Source organism: Marmota monax, unplaced genomic scaffold (genome assembly GCF_021218885.2).
Source record: "Marmota monax isolate L192 unplaced genomic scaffold, Marmota_monax_Labrador192_F-V1.1 WCK01_AAM20220418_F8-fsc00005, whole genome shotgun sequence".
Lineage (NCBI taxonomy): Eukaryota > Metazoa > Chordata > Mammalia > Rodentia > Sciuridae > Marmota > Marmota monax.
Genome location: NW_026692254.1, coordinates 16,436,121 through 16,456,584, shown reverse-complemented (window position 1 = coordinate 16,456,584; position 20,464 = coordinate 16,436,121). Strand labels below are relative to the sequence as shown.

At 43.6% G+C, this 20,464-nt stretch overlaps 1 protein-coding gene across 1 annotated transcript in view; it reads right to left on the bottom strand.

Moving 5' to 3' along the window:
• Window positions 1–18,486, bottom strand: part of Igf1r (insulin like growth factor 1 receptor) — a 309,374-nt gene extending 290,888 nt beyond the window's left edge. Inside the window, exon 1 of the mRNA XM_046436272.2 lies at window positions 18,309–18,486. Coding sequence (XP_046292228.1) covers window positions 18,309–18,402 — 94 coding nt within the window. The 5' untranslated portion in view covers window positions 18,403–18,486. The remainder of the gene's footprint in view (window positions 1–18,308) is intronic.
• Window positions 18,487–20,464: the final 1,978 nt, after the last annotated feature.

Here is a 20,464-nt window from a genome sequence, read left to right as displayed (position 1 = left end):
TCCCCTCTTTGAGACAGGGTATCACTAAATTGCCAAGGCTGGCCTTGAATTTGCAATCCTGCTGCCTCAACCTCCAGAGTAGCTGGAATTATAGGCCTACCTCCACACCCAGCAGCACCATTGAATAAAGAGAAACCCCTGATCCCTCTGCGATGTGAGAATACAGTGAAAAGACATTTGCCCTCTGTGAGCCTAAAAATGAGCCCTCACCAGAAACCACATCAGTTGGCACCTTGATCTTCGACATTGAGCCTCCAGAATTGTGACCTCTGTCTATTGTTTAAGCCACCCAGCCTATGGTAATTTGTTATGGCAGCCCACAGTGGTTCAGACATCCATACAACCCTGTAAGAGCACATAACCAACCCAGTGAAGAGTCATGCCTGCCTCCTGTCATGTGACAACACCCCCTACCCAGTGGTCAGGCAAAGAAAGCAAACAAATAAGCAAAAGATCATGGGAGGGCCAGGGGAAAAAAACAGTGATCACTCTGGTTAGCTTTTAAGATGCTGGGGAAAGGCCAGTCTAATTTCCAGATATGATCAGCCACCAGCAGCCAGCTTTGTCCCATAGGTCTTAGACCAAAAAGAACTGCTATGGGGGCAGAATGAAGAAAGCTCCTCTCACAGCCAGACAGACTCAGCTACCTCTTGGTCTTGTTTGGAATCCAGCAGGTAGAGGCCTGAGTACTGGTGTCTTGTTAAACTAGAGGATGACAGTTGCATACCAAGGGCTGGCCCCAGAATATATACTGGGATGGTGTTGAGTCAATTCTGGCCTTTGAGATGTGGCACATGTCCCATGACCTCAAGCAATGAATGCCTTAAAGGACCTTCAGGTTCCTCACCTACAAAGCGAAACCTCTGACACGTTTCTACTTTCAGATGCTCACATTCTTGCCTACGGTAATCAACCCCTTCCTTTCAGGACTCCCTATGTGATGGAGGAATCAGTTTGCAATAAAGAAATTGAGCTGTCAGAACAAATGAAAAACTTCCAGTATAATCAGGGAGGGAACCAAATATCTAAACAAATCTCTCTTCTGGAAAAATGAGAAATGAAAAAGCAATTACACATCACATGGCTGATTAGCAATAAATTTCATCTGTGACTACAACGGCACGAGAGTTTGACTCTGGACTTGTCTTCCTTGAAAGGAAAACAGTGTCTATAATACCGTCTCTCATTTTGGACAGAAGATCCAACTCTTGTGACCCTCAGCTCAAAAATGCTCCACCCCTAAGGCCTCCAGGCATCATACAGCTCTACTGAAATGCCATGGTACCTCTGACACAGCACCTGCCCCTTTGGTGTGGCCTCCACAGGCAGGGACAGGTCTTCCAGGTCACTAACCTACAAAACATATGTTCACAGACACATCTCTCAAGAAATAAGGGTTTGGGGGGCTGGGATTGTAGCTCAGTGGAGAGCACTTGCCTAGCATGTGTGAGGCACTGGGTTCAATTCTCAGCACCACATATAAATAAATACAAGTCCATCGACAACTAGAAAAAAATATTAAAAAAGAAACAAGGGTTTTCTTTTATTAAAAAAAAACATGGTAGAATATACATAACATAAAATTTAACATTTCAACCACTTTTAAGCATATAGTTCTGTGACATTAAGCACATTCACACTGCATGCAACCACCACTACCATCCACATTCAGACATCATTTTCCCAATTAAAACTCTGTACCCATTAAATAACTCCCCATTCCCCCACCCTCCTTTCCCTGAAAACTTTCATTGTATTTTCTCTGTAAACCTGACCTCCTCAGACGCATCATATAAGTGGAATTCTACAGTATTTTGTGACTGACATCACTTAGCATAATGTCTTTAAAGCTTATCCACATTTTAGCATGTGATAGGATTTCCCTTCTTTTTAAAGGCTGAATAGTACATCCATGGACTTTCAGATTGTTTCTACCTTTGGGCTATTAAAAGTCATCATTAAATGCCAAGAACATGGTGATACAAATATCTGCTTGTGTTGCTAGTCTTACTTTTCATTCATATACCCAGAAGTGGAATTGCTGGATCCCATGGTAATTCTATATTTATTTTTTTGAGGAACCCCCATCCCATGTTCCAGTGCCTATACCACCAACAATGCACAGGGTTCCAATTTCCCTACATCCTGCCCTATAACTATTATATGGTTTTTTAACAATGGTCATATTAATGGTTGTGAAGCATTACTATTTGTGGATTTGACTTGCATTTCACCAATGACCAATGATATTCCCCCATCTTCTCATGTGGTTACTGGCCTCAAGAAATAAGTTTTAAACCAAAGGAACTAACTTTTCCTCCGAAGAGATCTTTGATCTCAAAAAGTAAATGGTAATAGGGGCTGGGCCTGTAGCTCAGTGGTAAAGTGCTTGCCTTGTATGTTTGAGGCACTAGGTTTAATCCTCAGCACCACATAAAAATATATAAAGATACTATGTGTTCATCTACAAATAAACGAATATTTAAAAAAGAAAAAAAGTAAGTGGTAACATTACTGACTAGGAATTAAGATGATTCAGTAAATGGTCCAGGCTCACAACACATTTCCCCTGGAATCACCACCATGGGTAATGGCTCCCAAGCAAGCCACACAAGCCCACCTACCAACTGCCTAAGGAAGATTATGCTTCAGTGTAGGTCCTGGGAGGCAGGGACCCTGTGTAACCCAGGAAGCAGAACAAAAGTCTGGCTCCGGCTCATCATCCTGGAGCAAGGATCTCTTGCAAGCATTTACTAATCCAGGCAACATATCTGGGACTGGCTTCCCAACCCCCCCAGGACCCCAGTCTCTGGGGACTTTCATCCCTCAAATTGAGGGTAGCCCTCAATTTACAAGGGCCACAGTATCTCAGTATTCCCCACTCTCAATTTAAATGATTATAATTAGTTAACGGACACCTAGATTTCTGCTTTTCAGATTTTGTGTCCCAAATTTTAGTTGGAAACATAAGCCCCATGCTCCTTCTCCCTGTGCCCTTGACCTGCTCTTGCCCAGAAACCACATGACCCCCAACTATTTCCTACCCCTGAAGAAGGTAAAGAGTAAAGGACAAGACAGGACTGCACAGCTCACACAATACGTGAATGAATCATTTCTGTCATTTAACTCTTTGGACAGGACACACTGGCCTTCTTAAGAGGGCACTTGGAATCCGAATAATCCATCTCCCAGAGGAGGATGCTTCAGTCTCCTCCCCAGAGGCAGGAGTAGTATCAGGAGGAGGAAGGGAGAGAGATGTTTCTATTCCCTCACAGAGCACTGGTGTAACTTTTTATGTAAAACAAAACTCATATCATCTTAATTCTACAGTCAGAAACAGCAAGGGTAGCTAAGAGCAGAATGTCTCACTCCACACACAGCCAGGAAAGTACTATTTTTCTCTCTTTCTTAAGGAACTAAATAACTTCAAAGGTGTATCTCCTCTATCTTTAACAATATCGTCTAACTCCTAGTGTCTGTGACAGGCACTAAGTTCAAGGGACTTAAGGCAATTACTAAGGAAGAACTACTAATAGTCCTCTGACCCAGGGCACAATTATTACCTTCCATTTGACACATGAGAACAGTGAGGCAATGAGGGAGAAAACCTTCCCAGGCTCTGCTGATCCCCAGGCTTCTAAGTGACTGGCTCTGAGCTCTAATTCTAAGCTCAAAGAGGAATGGGGCCAGGCAGAAGCCTACTTTCCAACTAGGGTAAACAGAGCCTGTCTAATAACAAGTGAAAAAAAAATGATTTAAAATTCGGAATGCCCTATAGTAGGAAGTAATACAAAAGTCCACTGACCAAATAATATCACCCTCCCACCAAGCCTCTTACATCACTGTGTTCTTCAATGTTACTTGTGAGTGAAACAAACAGTAACAGTTGCAGAACAGGCTGCTTAGTAGCTGAGCATCAAGAATTACAATGTGCCCAATTCATTTTAAAACATAAATCAATACCAGTTAAAAAGCACCAGTAGGAAAGCCCAGACCAGGATGTAAAGTTGGCATCTCCTTTTAAACAAATCATTCCTCTCTGCTTGTACAAAGGCTGGAAATCATCCTCCCAGGTTGGCCAGCACCACAGGTAACAAGGTCTGTCTCCAGATCCCAGTCATAAGGACCCCAAGGCCACTGCAGTGATTCAGCCCAAGGCCATCTCTGCGCCCATCTGCCCCAGCTCAGAAGGAAGCAAAGGTTTTTTTCTGGCCCAGATTTCCTTTGAAAGTTAAAAAGCAGTGCCCCTAGCATATTAACAGCAAAGAGCTCACCTCAAAAAATTTCACCACTCCCCCAACTTTTACTTTTTTGAGGAAGGGAGGCAAGTTTGGAGAATATATATTACTCCCACAGGTTTTAATCCTGGCCCTTGACCCTACTGGTACCCATGGTGCCACTAACAGAGGAAAGAACTCCTCCACTTCTCTGAAGTCCAGTTCTCTACAAAGGTGAATACTGCAGTCTCCAGAAAGCTTGGCTATCTGAATCAAGCCTCACTAGAGGTTTGCTCCCCTGAATTCTCCCCATTCTGTGCCCCAAAGGCACTGGGCACCTCCTCAAGGGCCTGTTCTGTGATGCTTCTTCCAGCCAATCCCAGGGCCATGGATTCTGTCTCTCCACATCCACAGACCTGATCTCTTCTCAGTTAGGTCCCAGCCTCTGGTCCTATTACCAGCTCCTCCATCAACTCATTCCCCCCTCCCTGACAGGAACTTTGCCTTACAGGTCACCCACTTCAACCCCAGAGCCAGGTCAAGGAGTCCAATGGTTACTGCTTCCCTTGTCTCAGATCTAGAGATAATAAATACATCCTCCCTGGCCCCATACTCATTACCCCCCTTTCTATACATCACTGGTTCACACTAGACTGTTTGTGATCTCCCAATACTAACTCCATCAAGGGGCCAGAGCACCCTCCCTAGGATGCTCCCTGGGTTACCACAATATTCCAACAGTTTCAAAGTTCACCATTCTTGACCCTTCAGTCAAGTTCCTTCCCCTGACATATTTGGATCTGACACCCACTCTCCACTCTATTGGGGCAGGCTGCTACCCATGTCCCACACAGTCCTTCCCCCTCATGAGATGAGGTTTCCTGAGAGCTTAAGAGACAGATGCTTGAAGCACATTAAAGTCAGACATCAGGGCTGGGGATGTGGCTCAAGCGGTAGCACAATCGCCTGGCATGCGTGCGGCCCGGGTTCGATCCTCAGCACCACATACAAACAAAGATGTTGTGTCCGCCGAAAACTAAGAAAAATAAACATTTAAAAAATTCTCTCTCCCTCTCTCTCTCTCTCTCTTAAAAAAAAAAAAAAAAAGTCAGACATCATTCCTAAAGCTTCCTTAAGGTATTTATTTAACAGCTTCACAAGCCCACCTTCCAAAGCCCACACACTTCAAATTCTTAAGTCAACATCCCATAATTTAGCACTAAACATCTATTGCCTGTTGCTATTCACTGCTATCCAAAATTCTTGGGACCAGAAATGTTTCTGCTTTCAGAGTTTCTCAGATTTGGGAACATTTACATACACTTTACAGGTCAGTCATCCCTTATCTGAAAATCCAAAATTCTCAGAAATTTCCATCACTGATAAGACACTGACTTGATGCTCACAAAGTTTCAGATTTGGGAGCATTTTGAATTTTGGATTCAGAATGCTCAAGATGCATTTGACTTTTCCCAAGTAGACAGTAAGCTCCTTGGGGTGGGAGGGAAAAATAAATCAAGCATTCTTTCCAAGTGTTCACCAATGGAGCAGAGACCCTGGATGTCATCAAGTCCCCTTTCCACTACTCATTTCAGCCAGCTACTCAAGGTAAAGACTACTTTTCAGAGAGGGCAAACCAGTTAGTGGTTCCAAAGGCTGTCCTAAGACTCAGACTTTCTTGGTTCAAACCCTCACCATGGATATGAAAAAGAAGACACATCCTAAGTAGTGGCAATGCTCTAGTGCTGGCAAGAGATAAGTGGACTAGAGACCCAGAGACAGCCCACAGGGCCACCATGGCAATGAGGGGAAGAGAACAATATCCATTTGTTGGATGCTTTCTGTGTGCTAGTCTGCTGAGCATTTTCAGACACATTATTACTAATTCCCATGGTATTATTCCAAATTACAGATGGACACCTGAGGTCTACAATTACCTTTCCAACATGCTCTCTGCATCTGAGAAAGAAAGACAGTGAACTGTTCAAGGAGACACAGCTTTTTGAGAGAGAGGCAAGGTAGCACTACTCTTCCAGGTGAGTTCACATCTGCCTAGTTCCAACATTCACAGAATAATTTTACAAGTCACTTTTTATAATCTGCATTTGAAATTAACATACCAGGTTCAAATGATTGTTTACATTTTCTGTAAGAAATATCTTACCTTATCAGTCTCCTCAGGAGTATCAAGCCTTTAACAATAATTTCTTAAGTGTTAATTAAGTTTGAGAGTCCTTTATCTCAGACAAGAAAACTTTGTTCTGCCAAAGGTGGGAACAGGGAGAAGAAGGCTTCAACCCCTCCAAAGGCTCCAAGACAAAACTGTCTAAAACCTTGACCTATGGCTATGCCACAGCAGTACCAGAGCAGAAGGAGAGGCGCAAGTAACAAGAGACCCTCAAGACATGCTAAAGTCCTTCTCGGGATTTAAGGCAAAACTTTATTGGCCTCACTAAGAAAACAATGCCAGAAGCAGAAGCAAACTTCTATCCAGATTCCAACTAAACCTGCATTGTGTCTTGGGATTTAAAGTCTGGAAGAATGGCTGAAAGAGTCCACCTTGTCATTCAAGAGAGAGTGGGAAAGCAGTCAGCAGCTGCAGAGGGTGTGATATCCACCAGACCTCTCTTTCCACCCTGACCCTCTGCATCAAACCAGTCCAGAGACAGACACATTGAAGTTCAGCCTAAAAGTGCCCACCTTCAATCAGGCACCAAGCTTCATGAGAGTTGAAAGCATACCACAAACAAGAATTGGTAGGACTGGGATTCTACCACATGTGAGGCACATGTGAGGCACTGGATTTGATCCTTAGCACCACATAAAAAAAAATAAACAAACAAAGTTATTATGTCCACCTAAAACTAAAAATATTTTTTTAAAAAAACAAGAATTGGTGATGAATTATTCATTCAATCTTATCCATAGGGAACTTATAGAATATGGTCTCCATCCACAGGGATGAGGTCACCTTTATACAAGTTAGAGTGGAAAATACTCTTTCCACATCTCTTTTTTTTTTTTTTTCCACCTCTAGTTGCAAAATCCCTATGGGAAAAAAAATATTTTAAAGATCATTTTATTGCTTCCAAGTTTCGTGTATTTGTAGCTGGTATGGTAAAATGTTTCAGTAAATATAGCTACAATGACAAGATGAAAAGACATTTGTTATATGTACAGTGTGTCAAAGTGAATTGAGAGGGGGATGGATTCCTTTTAGAATTCCTCCATTGCTTGATCTTCTTTATGTGTCAAAAGCTAAGCCATGTCCAGGGATTCAATGATAACCAAGGCACCAGTCACCAGCTCTACAGAGGGAGAAAACAGTCTAAGAAGCCCTGTGAGAGGCCTGGTGTATCATAAGAGCAAGAAGTCAGAGCGACCACCCTGCACACAAAATCAAAGTTGCCAAAAAGAGTGAAATTGTTAACTAGTTCTTAAAGTGAGTTTGTCTCAAAGGACAACCCAGTAGTATGGTCATTTCAAGCAGAGGGGCTTCCACCAGCCCAGGCAAACCCATTAATTCATATACACTTGTTAAGCACCTTAGCAAAATAAATATTATAGAACACACATTAATGGAGGACTTACTATGTGCCAGGCCCAATGTCAAAATGGGACAATCAAATATCAAGTGTGTCCTTATTTCTGGAACTATTCAAAACCTGCTTTAAAAACAGCCACAGTAATTGTTCAGAATATCTTAAAGGAAGGCAAGCTGAAATTATCTCTCAAAAAGTCGAAGAAGTGATTTCTAAATTAAAAATAAGAAAAGGCAATCATGGGGAAACTGATCTAAAACTACTATGTACTATATGTAGTTTCATTAAAGAAGTGAGAAAGCATAAATTCTGAAATTATCAATGAGAACAAATGCAGAAAAATATCTAACAAAGTACAGCCAACATAGGGCCTAACATCTGTAATGGGAGTATTTTCTATTTACTATTAGTATTTATGGCTGATAAATATCTTAACTACATAAAATAGCTCAAAGGGACACACATAAGAACAATAATTAAAATGTGACTACATATTTCAATAAAGCAATGGAAAGTAAACCTTGCTGTATTTTTCAAAATGAATCACTAGTGTTTTGGGGTCTTGAAGGATTTGTTTGTTTGTGATCCCCCCGCCCCACCCCAGAACTGAGGATCAAACCCAGGGTCTTATTGTGCATGCTACCCAAGTGCTCTATACCCCCAGTCCTATGGCTTTGTTTTGTTTTCTTAAATCCCTAATCTCAAAAGAAATACTTCAGAACTTTTGGCTTACGAAAATCCTATAAAAATATCTTAAAATTCTAATTTTAAAGGACACACAGGTCTCAGGTCAAAGAACTGCCCAAGAGTTTACAGTATACTTGTTTACATGATTTCTGAAGATCCTAATTCTCTCATTGAGTTGCTTCCTAACATAGTCAAGCAACCTTAACCCAAAACTATACCCAAGTGATTTCTACAGAAGCCTACAGTATCCACATTTTCTTGCAATCAGTTCTCAGGAATCATGCCAGAAAGGAAAATCTAGGGAAGTTGTGGGGAATGGCTATCGTCATCCTCAGGATGCTATGGATTCAGTTACGGAAGAGGCTGAATTTCCCATACTGCCACTAGATGGCGCCTATGCATTGGTGAGGTGGGCAAAGTGTACACTGCACACCTCTCTGGCACTGGCAGAAATTGGCAAGTGAAATGATTAAGGGAAAATGTATAAAAACAGATCTCTGAAATATAAGTGATCTGTAGGGACTGGCCACTGTTTACTGAGAAAAAGTAAAATGACACAACTGCTTAACAAGCAAAATTGATCTTAATAAGGAACTATTATGTGCCAAGCTCTATACCAATTGAGGCAGTAAAACATCAATTGTATCCTGTATTTTTGGCAATATCCAAAGAACATCTCTGTTCAAGGACAACACACCCATAAGGCAGTTGCAGCTGAAGTAATAGGGACTAATTAACAGTTGCCAGGCTCTGTTCTAAGCACTTGACATGGGTATTAATTCAGCTAATTTTTATGAACAAATGTAAAATTATTACTCCTAGTAAAATTATCATTTCACAGATGAGGAGACTAAGGCACAGGAAGACAAAATAATTCGCCATAGAATTTAGCTGTTGAGGAACTTAAGATTCAAACCAGCCACTTGGCTCCTCTGTCCTTGTAAAACATGGACAACCATGGTACAAGACAAAACAAACCATTGTTAACCAGCACAGCAATGGTTATGAACTCAAAAGGAGTAAAGAAAAGCCAGATCCACAAAAGTTAGGGAAACCGTGAAAAGCTTCATGAAGGAAAATTAATTAGAAAGCAAAGGATGGCATCTCAGACATCAGGGAGGAAAGGAATTCACTGATCCAAAATGCTACCTTCAGACAGTCACAGTCTTGTCCCTGTTTTACAGATCTACCTGAAACTTAAAAGAGATTTTATTTTTTTTAAATTATATTTCCCTGCTCCAATTTTTCTGACTTTTTCTAAATACATTAGAAAATACTTTTATTTTGCCATTTAGTGAGAAAAAGAGAAACACTTACCATATATTTAAGTCTCCAAAAAAATTAAATAACTTCTTTGGAACCAAAGAAAAAACTGGCATCTAAGGAGAATCTTGAACCAAGTGACCTTCCTATACTCATGACTAGCACTTTCTGCTATTCAGTATGGGGTGAGGAGGGGGAGGAAGGGGAAGGGGGGGGAGGAGGAGGAGGAGGAGGAGGAGGAGAAAAAAACACTCCAGGCCATGGGAGGAGAAACAGGAGGAGCAAAAACCTTGCAGATAGGTATAGCTTGCCTCACGCACCACCACACTAAAGTCCAAGCATTGGGTTGGACAGGGAACTTACCCTATAGCAAAATCTCATTAATGAACTATAACAGTCCAATTTGAGGGAGTCTCAGACTTGATTCTTGGACCACAAGGAAGCTCCACAAGCGGCACATTCTGAGAAGCAAAACTCCATCAAGCCAAAGGGATGGCACAGGAGTCAGAGCTGGTTCAGAGACCAACTGAGCAAGTACTCTCTCTCTCTGAGAGTAGAGATGCAGGTCTGGACTGGACCAGGGTGGAGCCAGAAACAGGGGTAAATCTTGAGTGATTTCAAGTGACTCAGTGAGGTGGAAAGGAAACATTCAATTAACTGGTCTCTCCAGAAAAAGACTGGCTGCAGAACTGAAATTTAACTAGAAATTCCATCTCCGGCCAACCTTTCTTGTGAAAACCTTAGTTAGGTGCATATTAGAAAGAAAACTGAGAATTCAGCACCCAACTAAGAAAGGCTACTCTGACAAAAGAATTTCCTGTGATTAAACTATACCATGTTGTCACCTAACATATGCTATGGACCCATTATCCATAGAAATCAGACTCCAGAACTATCTTCCTCTGCTACTGGGCTCCCATTGTATCCATCTGTTCTCTGTTTTCCTCCAAGTCATAAGACTTGGAAAATTCAGGTAGAGAGAATAAATACAAGATGATACAGATAAACAAGGATACAACTGATAAAGCTTTTTATGATCTAAAGACAATAAATAGCTAATGACTTAGAAAATTCTTTGCAGACTTATCCAGTCAAATGGGTCATGGGTTATCTCCTAGAAATTTCTCTGGATATTTCTTAGTTTTTTAGGAAGTTATCAAAGGTCACTAAGATACATCAACTTATTGCTCTCTAATTATTATCAGATTTCTGTGCCTTAAAGTGCTATTAATATTAATTAAAATTCACCTGATTCAAATTGGTAATGTCTCATTTACTTACTCACATTCCAAATAATAATTTTATACAAGCTACTGACTCTATTTTACAGAAGAGGACAAGCTGAAAGTAAACATTTAAAATATCTCAGGAAAATCTTAAAGATCTACTCTATAAAATATTTATGCTTTAAGACTGTCAAAATATATTTATTCTCCAATGTAGAATAATTTAAAAAGTAGTATGCTTTTAAAACTGACAACACAGCCAATTTAAAGAAAACTAGTGACATGTTAAAAAGAAACTGACCAAATAAAGTATATAAAACCCCAACAACAATGTATTTATTTCAAACTGTCACAAATTAGATAGCTGGGTGGAGAGACCACACAATTCTGAACAAATGTCATTTTTATTATAGAATTCTTACTACACTAATGGCTTACAATAGTAAGGAAGCTAACAGAATAATAACTGAGATAAGAGAATAAAGATTAAAACTCTCCCCCAACACACACACACACACACACACATCAAGAACTTTCTGGAATAAGAATAGATTATGTTCTAAAGTTTTTAAAACATGAATGCTTTCACTAAAAATGTCTTCTAGACTGTGACAACATGAGTAATGTAAAGTAGTTGTAGCTCTCTCTGCAGTATATGATTCGGTGTATGCATTTTCCTTCTGTAGTTAGTCACTCTGCTATCCCAAATAAGAAAGTGTGAGCTTCAAGACCATCAGCCAACAGCCACAGGACAGTGGGTGAGCTCCATGGACACATCCTCCAACAGCTTACACACTAGTCATCACAGCAGTAACTAAGTTAAGAGAACTCATAAAATAAATAACAGCACAATACACTGTAAAAAGTTATTGCAATTATAGGTATTTGTTCCTTATGATAAAAGAAGCTACCCTGTTGTGTGTCAGTAAAATCTAAGTAGCTATCTATAAGTTTAAAAATTCAGGACATGAAAAAGAAAAATTAAAGCCTTGCTTACTAGTTTTTTCTTTAGTCCTTTAAATAAACACAGCGGTAATTTATATGTCCTGGTATATACCTTTACAATCTCATGGTAAGAGCGGGGCATGGTGGTGCACACCTGTAATCCCAGCAGCAAGGGAGTCTGAGGTAGGAGGATCGTGAGTTCAAAGCCAGCCTTATCAACTTAGTGAGGCTCTAAGCAACTCAGTGAGACCCTATCTCTACATAAAATACAAAATAGGGCTAGGGATGTGGCTCAGTGATTGAGTGCCCCTGAGTTCAATCCCTGGTACAAACAAACAAACAACAACAACATGGTAAAATATATTATATTATCAGACAAAAATTATAAACTTAAAAGAATTGAGTAAAATGAGTATTCAACTTGTATTTAAAGAAAAAAAGGATAGAAGGAGGATCTTATTTTTCAATTCAAGTAAAGAAATATCAATCTTCCTTAAGATTTCAAAATTAGTCAATTTAATAAGATGAAAGTGAAATTGGCTTAAGTAAAAAAAAAAAAAAAAAAAAAAAAAAGGAGGGAAATCACCAAAAACAGTATCTGGGACTTTAAAACCTAAGTTGAAACTATTACAACTATTTAGTCTTCAAAAGTCCAAAAGTCTCAGAATCAAATATACTGTTAATATTTTCAGTCAAATAAAACCAAAACAATTTAACAAAAGAAACAAACTTCATCATGCGGAGGGAATGTGCATCTGTTGATTAAGTAACCTAACATGTTTTTTAAAATCTTGTTTACTAACCATTTTATATACCAAACATATGTCCTTTCCTCAGAGCAACTGAGAGGGAGGGTGGCAGGGGTGATGGGATGAAGGGCTATGTATATATTTCAAAGTTTTAATCTTTACAAATACTGGAAATTAGTTATGCTCCCCAAATATTGACAGGTCTCAATGTCCACAAACACTGGAACTGTTACCCCCACCCCCATGCCCATTAGTTTAAGCCAAATCACATCTTTACAAGGAACTGGAAAACTTCCTCTTGCTAATCTGATGCCAAACACCATTTTCCAAGAGGACTCAGAGTGCATCATTCATTATGCACTTTGTTGTCTTTAAAGTGTTCAAAATTTTCCTTCAGAACATCCCAGAGAAATAAAGAAACTGTATCTCTACCATGTATGCAACTATTATATATTTAGTACAATTGAAAAGACTTCATCTCTTGGGCTCAGATAGCACCTGTCATAAATTGGCTAAGAAAAGCAGTTCAAAGCAAGCTGCTCTTCAGGCACAAATACCTCTTCTATGAACTAGGGTTGAGTTTTAAATGGATTTTGAAAAAAACAACAACAAAGAAAGTCACAACCCAGAGAAAAACATGTCTTGTATGAATTATGATTAAATTAAAAAAAAAACTTTCAGGATTTAATTGCCATCTCAAACTTATTCTTAGTCCCTCACACTTAAAAAAAAAAAAACAGTTATTTAAAAAATTATATATAAAAAGGCCTGAATTACGAACATTTCCCAATGATTATCAGAAAGCTAACTATGCAATGTACAAATCCAAGAAAAATTCAAAATAAGTCCCATCTTTCTTACAACTCAAAACATGCCAGGCATCATTCAGGTACACACCTGTGACTCCCAATATTCTGGCAAAAGGTAACAACACTGCACATTTTAAATCACAACAGTCATAACCAGTGTTATTAAAAAGGCAATGCTGTTGGTTAAGATGGGCAGATGCCTGTACATCATGGCCTACAATGACATTTCAATATAAGAGAAAATATTAATAAGGCAAAGATAGCATAGCACTGGCTATACACAAGACCATCAGCATTGCTGTATATCAGGTCTTAAGCCTAGAGAAAGGTCTTTAAAGGGTCTTTAAAATGCTACTCACTGTCTATATGAAAATTGTATTCTGTCCTGAGTCTGAAAAAAAACCTGAATTTTCAAGTAACTTTCTTTCATATAAGTTTATATATAAAATACCCAAGAACAAAAGCACAGTTCTCTTGTCTTTGTAGGCTCATGTACTGTCTAGCACAAAGTCAGCTTTCATATAGTAGGTGCCCACTAAGTGCTGCCTAGATTCAGTTACTTTTCACAGCACATTCTTACAAAGCAAATGAAACCACATTAAAAAGGAAACAACCATCCCTTGAGGGCAACACTGGGGTGGGGGGTGGGGGGCTAAGGCAACAAGTGAAAATGATATATTTGTTTTTCATTACTGCTCTGATCTTGCATCAATAGGAGGGGCAGGAAACATTTTTATTAGTAAACTAAGCCTTAGACAAAGACCAAAACCCAATGTAAACAACTATTCTTCTGGATCTTCTATTGAAAGGCCAAGGTAAATCTGGATAAAGAAATAACAATATTAAGGAATAACAGATTTTTAAGTCCTGACCATATTTTTAAATATTTTGTTCTGTAATAAATTTTAATATTTTTAATAAAAATAACTAAATGCCTGAAATTACTGTATTCTACAAAGATTCCTCCTCCTGCTCAGATCTGAGAGCTATTTAAGATACAAAATTAGCAAAAAAGAAAAAAAAAAAAAACACTGTATTAAAATGAACAGTCTTTATTTACTAACACTTGTGGTTAGCATGGCATATCAAAAAAGAGTGGAAATTCTTTACCATCTTAATACAGCACATTATTTCTTTGTTGGAAAACATACACAATAAAATTGGAAATGCAAACAGCCATCCAGACTAGGTTCCTAAACTATCTTGAAAAGACCAACATCATTTCAGATGTAGTCGAGGGTTTTCTACCAAAAAATTCTAACTTTCACTAGCATATGTGTGTTTGTTAATTCCTCTACTCAAGCCTTAACTCAAGCTGTGTATGCCCAAGATTCATTTTTCCCTGCTTGTCTCTCTCCTTCCTATGGCAGTGAATCTCTGCTGCTACAGCTTCAATTATCAGTTTGTTGTATTGTTGTAATTCAAGGATCTGAAAAACTCAAAAAAAAAAAAAAAAGGCACCAAACTGAAAGACAAATTTATTCAATAATTTTAATCTAATTTTTATGTCTGAGGTAGCACAATACATCATTTTCAACCTTAGCATAATATTTTTAAAAACAAAGTTTACTGAGATACAATTCACATACCATAAGAGTCACTAATTTAAAATGTATAATTTAACAGTGATTTGTATATTAAGAATTGTGCAACCATCACAACCAAGGAAGTTTAGAACATTTTTATCACCCCCAAAAAGAAACCCTACACCCATTAGCAGTCACTCCTCATTCTGTCTTTCCTCAGCCCCTGGCAACCACTATTTTCTATCTCTATGGATTTGCTTATTCTGGACATTTCATACAAATGGACTCACACAAGCTGTCATCTTCTATAACTGACTTCTTTCACTTTTTGTAATGTTTTTAAGGTTCATCTATTCAACTTTATTTCTTAATGTTGAAATTTTCCAATCCTTTTGACAAATCAAACATATGGCCTTTTACATTTGATCCCCACACTACCCCTCCACAAAATACTGTTTGCTTGCTATTTTCCTCTAGAGATGCTAAACTATAATTTGCTACTTTGGAAACTTCTTATTCTGGATTCTCCTTCTGGTAGATAATAAAACACTATTTTAAACACCAACAATTCACATACCTATATTTCTCTGACAATAGAATACATGCCTGGGGCAAAAAGATGACTAAATCCTGTTTAGGAGATGGCCACTATAAATTAAAAAAAAAAAAGAAAAGAAAAGAAAGAAAAGCCTGTTAATTTTAAAAAAGAGAACAGCCATGAGATTATTTGGCTGTCACTTGTAACTTCCAAACCTCCTTTATTTCAAAGATCTGCTCAAGTAGAGTTACACAAAGCAAGCATGTCCATATGACTTCTACATCTTTTAAGTTAAAAATGCCACACTGCTGTCGCTATCAAAAGAGAAGTCACTAATTCCTAAATATGTCAACACAATACCTGCAAGTGAACCAACAACACCCCAATCTACTACTCCTCTCTGAAAAAACTCACTTGCTTTCTTTTAAGTGGTCTAGCACCTTTCAGACTAAAAACTAAAGGAAATGTTCATACATACAAGATTAAATCCTCAAAGTACAGAGAGGAGGGAGGGGAAGATACTGACTCAGGACTTCAGCAAACCATAATCAGAATTTGGGGTGCCTTCTGGCCATCTATCAGGATTTAAGGAATTACCATTTTAAAAGAATCGTTGGGAAGAGTCTGGGTGAGGTAGGATTAAAAACGTACATAAAAACACACTTTCCCCTCTTATGTTCTTAAGAAAGCACCTATTACAAAGAATCTTCAGAAGAATGCTCCAAATAACAAGACATACTATTTTAAGATGCCTGCATCCTGTCTGGGAGGAGAAAGACCATCCACTGCTCCTTTGAATTTCAGAATTCATATTATATAATAAAACTACATATTTCAACAGTATGTCATAATAAAATGTATTAGCTCTCCCATGTCTTCTGAATTATATTTATTTAGCTTTTAAAGGCTAGAAAGCTTCTTTTGTGCCCCCCAAACACCATTAAACGCCTGAATAGAAGGCCCCCTGCCCACCCCAGTAGAAGGGAGTTGGAAGCCTTACACGCCCAATCCAGTATGATAAAAGTTCGGAAAAAACAAAGACCAGGGGAGTCCAGATTTGTGGAAGTCCCATCCCCCAGCTGTCTAACTCTATGCAGTAAACACGCTAATTCTGCAAAGATCTACTCTTCCTCCATCGTGGACTCATTTCTTACAAGACGTTTAAGGATTTGTTTATAAAAACACCCTTTCTGATTTTTCCCTGTGATGGAGCCACACAGCCCCCGCTGCCTGTTTCTCCCCCTCACTCCTCAAGGCTCAGTCATGATTTTTCAAACTTAGTAGGCACCACCTGCATACTTCGGCAACTATTACTCACCAACACGCCCTCACCCTTCCCAGCCCCAGTTCTGCGACTGCATTTAAACTTTCAGTCGTGTTCAAGTTACCCTACCATCTCAAACGTACCAACAGTACGCCATACTTTATTTATTTATTTATTTTTGTAGAACAAAACCCCCTCCTTTTCCTGCCGTCACATACCATGGGGAGTTCTCATTCTCTATGTCCCCGCGCTTGCCTACCTACCCCTACCGGACACCAGCAAAACAAAAGCTATCAGATTGCAAGAGATAGCGAGTATGGGGCAATATTGCTTATTAACTACGTACAAAGGAAGTGTGGGGCGGGGGGGTTGGCAATGCAACAAAACTCTGGCCACAACAAAACCAAGGCCAGGGCTTTGCGCTCGCAAAACAAAACACCCTCCATTCTCTCCCCCCCCCCACCCCGCCGCTGAAGATCCTGGAGCTCCCTACACGACAGCACACGACACCTCTTTTCATGGCCAGGCATCTAGAAGTCCCCGTGTGGCCATAGCTACACCCCGCGTTGCGAGCACGTGTGTGTGAATGCCCTTCGGCTCCGACCACTCATCCACTAACGCACACGTGGACGCTACCCTGCCATCCCCCAGACCCTTAGGGAGGAAAAAAGGCGTCCACAAGCTGGGTAAAAAACGGAAACAGCCCCTGAACCGTCTGAACTAGGGATTCGGTCGCACGCCCCAGAAAAGCCTGGGTGATGAAGGTCCCGACCTCACACTTTCCTAGGGACCGACCAGGATGAGGGAACCCCCCCCCCAATACACACACACTCACACAAGCCGAATACTCTAAAATGATGGCAAAGACCAGGAACCCAAGGTGCCTGGAGGAGCAAAGCAAGTTGTGCTACTGGAGGCCTCCCCGGGATATTTGGAAACGTGTCCTGGGGCTGCGGGGACTCTCTGCCGGGTACTTTCCCCTCGAGGACAACTGGCACCCGGAGAACGAGCGGCTCCCCGATCCCCACCACCAAGCACCCTGTCTGCTCCAGCAGCGACGCGCAGCACAACCAAGGGTACAGTCAGCACTGTCTGTGCGCCACGCTGGGGTCAGCGGTGTGTGCCGAGCGGCCCGCGCATCAGGGAGGGGCGAAGTGAGAGGGCAGTGGGCCCGGGGGCTGCGGGGCCCGCCCGGTGCCAACTTCGCTACCAGGTCTCAGGTCCTAGCCCGGCCACTAAGCAGCCAGGGACTGAACACTGCCCACCCACCAGGCCGCGGGACAAGGCTCTCAGGACCACGAAAGAGAAAGCCCCGAGCCCTTCCCGCGCGGGATGCGCTGAGCTCGGGCCCGCGGGGCTCCAAACCAAGAAGCTCGGGCCCCAAGTCGGCTCAGGCCTTCCGGCAGAGCCCCCTCCGCGCCCCGCCCCGCCGCTCCCGAGCCCGGGGGCCCGACAGCTGCGACGGTGGCAACTCGGGTTTCGCAAACAGGGCGCAGCCCCTCAGAGGAAAAGTTCCCGCAGTGGCCGCGGGCACATACTCACTTTCTCCACTCGTCGGCCAGAGCGAGAGCAAGGCGGAGAGGAACAGGAGCCCCCACAGCGAGGTCGGGGACCCTCCTCCGGAGCCAGACTTCATTCCTTTTATTTGGGACGAAATTCCCCTTTTCTCCAAAAAAAAAAAAAAAAAAAAAAGGAAAAGAAAAAGAAAGAAGAAAGTCTCCAACTCAGTCTTCGCCCCACCTCCAAAAAAAAAAAAAAAAAAAAAGGTGAAGGAAACAATACTTCGAAGGCGGCGCCGGCCCGGGGGCCCAGCGGACAGCGCTGACGGGGCGGGCGGCGGCGCGGGGCGGCCCCTCAGCGCCGGCAGCAGCGGCCCAAGGCTCGGCTGAGTCGGGAACCCGAGGCGCGCCTGGGCGGGATGTCGGCGTCGTCGGCCTCCATTTTCAAACCCAGAGAGGCAAAAGACGGGTAAAACTGCTAAGAAAAGGGGCAAAGCCAAAATCCGTCTCGGCGAGGACAAACAAACCCGACCCCCAGACTGAGAGGGAGGCTGCCGGACGCCCCAGCCTCCGCGCTGGGAAAGCGCGACGCAGTTCACAAGACTGCCCCGAAGTCTAGGTCGCGGGCGAGGCCGGGGAGGGACAGAAATGCGGAGTAAAAATGAATGAGCGGCTCCCCCTCCTCCTCCGGGCTCCGCTCACTGCCGCCTCCTCCCTCAGCGCCGCCGCCGCCGCCGCCGCCGCCGCCGCGAGCTCCTTCCTAAATCCAGGACACACACAAAGCGGCGGGCCGGCCGCGCCGCGCTTAGCACTCCCGCCGCGCAGCCCAGGCTCCCCGCCGCCGCCCGCCCCGCGCCGGCCCCCGCCCGCAGCCGCAGACTCCGTGCGCGGGGGCTCCGGCTCTCTGAAGGTCAAAGCTGAGGCGCGCGGCGCGCGGTGGAGGTCCCCTCACGCGGGAGGGGCGTGGAGGGTGCGGGAGGGGGATCCGGGGAGCCGGGCCGAGGGTCTGCGAGCGCCGGCCACGGGCGCGCCGGGAACAGGCTCGCTGGCAGCGTCCCTCTCCCCTGCTCTCCTCTCTCGAGTTCGCCTGGTGCGCTCGCTCCTCCTCGGGTTTTTTTCCTTTTTTTTTTTTTTCCGCTCAGTGGAGTTAATGCTGGTAAACAAGAGCCTCAGCCTCGCCGCGCCGCTGCCGCCGCCGCTGCCACACACTGGGGGCTCGCGCGCGTGCTCCCGGGGCCGCGCACACGTGCCCGCGCGCACACTTGAGCGGCCACAGCCGCAGCCGAGGCGCGCCGAGGGCCGGGCCCAGGCCGGCACACTCCAAGAGCCGGAGTCCGGGATTCCAGGGACGTGCGGATCGGAGCCCGGGCGTGGGGCGCGAGGCTGTGAGACACCGCCCCCACAACCCCGCCCGCGCCGGCATACGCGCGCACACACAGACAAGCGCGCGCGCCTCCACACGCTCCCGCCCCCACCCGCACTGCGCCGGCCACTCCGCACGCGCCCTCCCCGCAAGCGCCCTCCCCGCATGCACCCTCCCCTCCCGCAGGACTCCAAAAACAATGCCCCCGGCGCCGGTCCGGGTTCCGCGGCGGAGAAGGCAGGGGAGAGGTGGGGGCCGGGTGGGCGGGGAGTGAGGAGCCCAGAGAGGTTCATTGAAAACAACAACAGCGGGGCTGGGAAGCGCGTTTCCCCGGTTCTTGAAAAGCTTCATTGTTTCTTGTAGCTGTTGCTAAATAAATAAATAAGTGCGTGCATGCGGCATTTTTTCGCAGCGTGTTGGAAAGCCCGAATGTGGCAGGAAGGGCACACCTGGGAGAAAGGGGACCCCCCCCCCAGGCTACTATGGCTGGCACTTTTCACGCAAGGCTCGATGCCTGCAGCATCGCAACCGGGGTGTCCGGAGTTCCAGGGTCTCTCGAGGAGCTGGAGGGGAAGGGCCGGGTCCTCGTGGCTGGGCTCTGGGGCGCTAGGGGCGAGAGCCCGCCGCGGGCCCCGAGCCCGGGAAGGGGGGCCCAGACAGGCGGTCCCGCATGCCCAAGGCGCGTCCCCACGGCGGCCGCCAGAGGGCGCGGCAGCCGCCGGGGAGGGCTGGCCCGTGGAGTGTCGCCTCCCTCCCTCCGGGGAAGGAAATGTGGGGGCCCGGGCTGGGGGCCGACTCTTGCTGGGTAGTGCTGGCGTAGCCTCCCCGACCCGCCC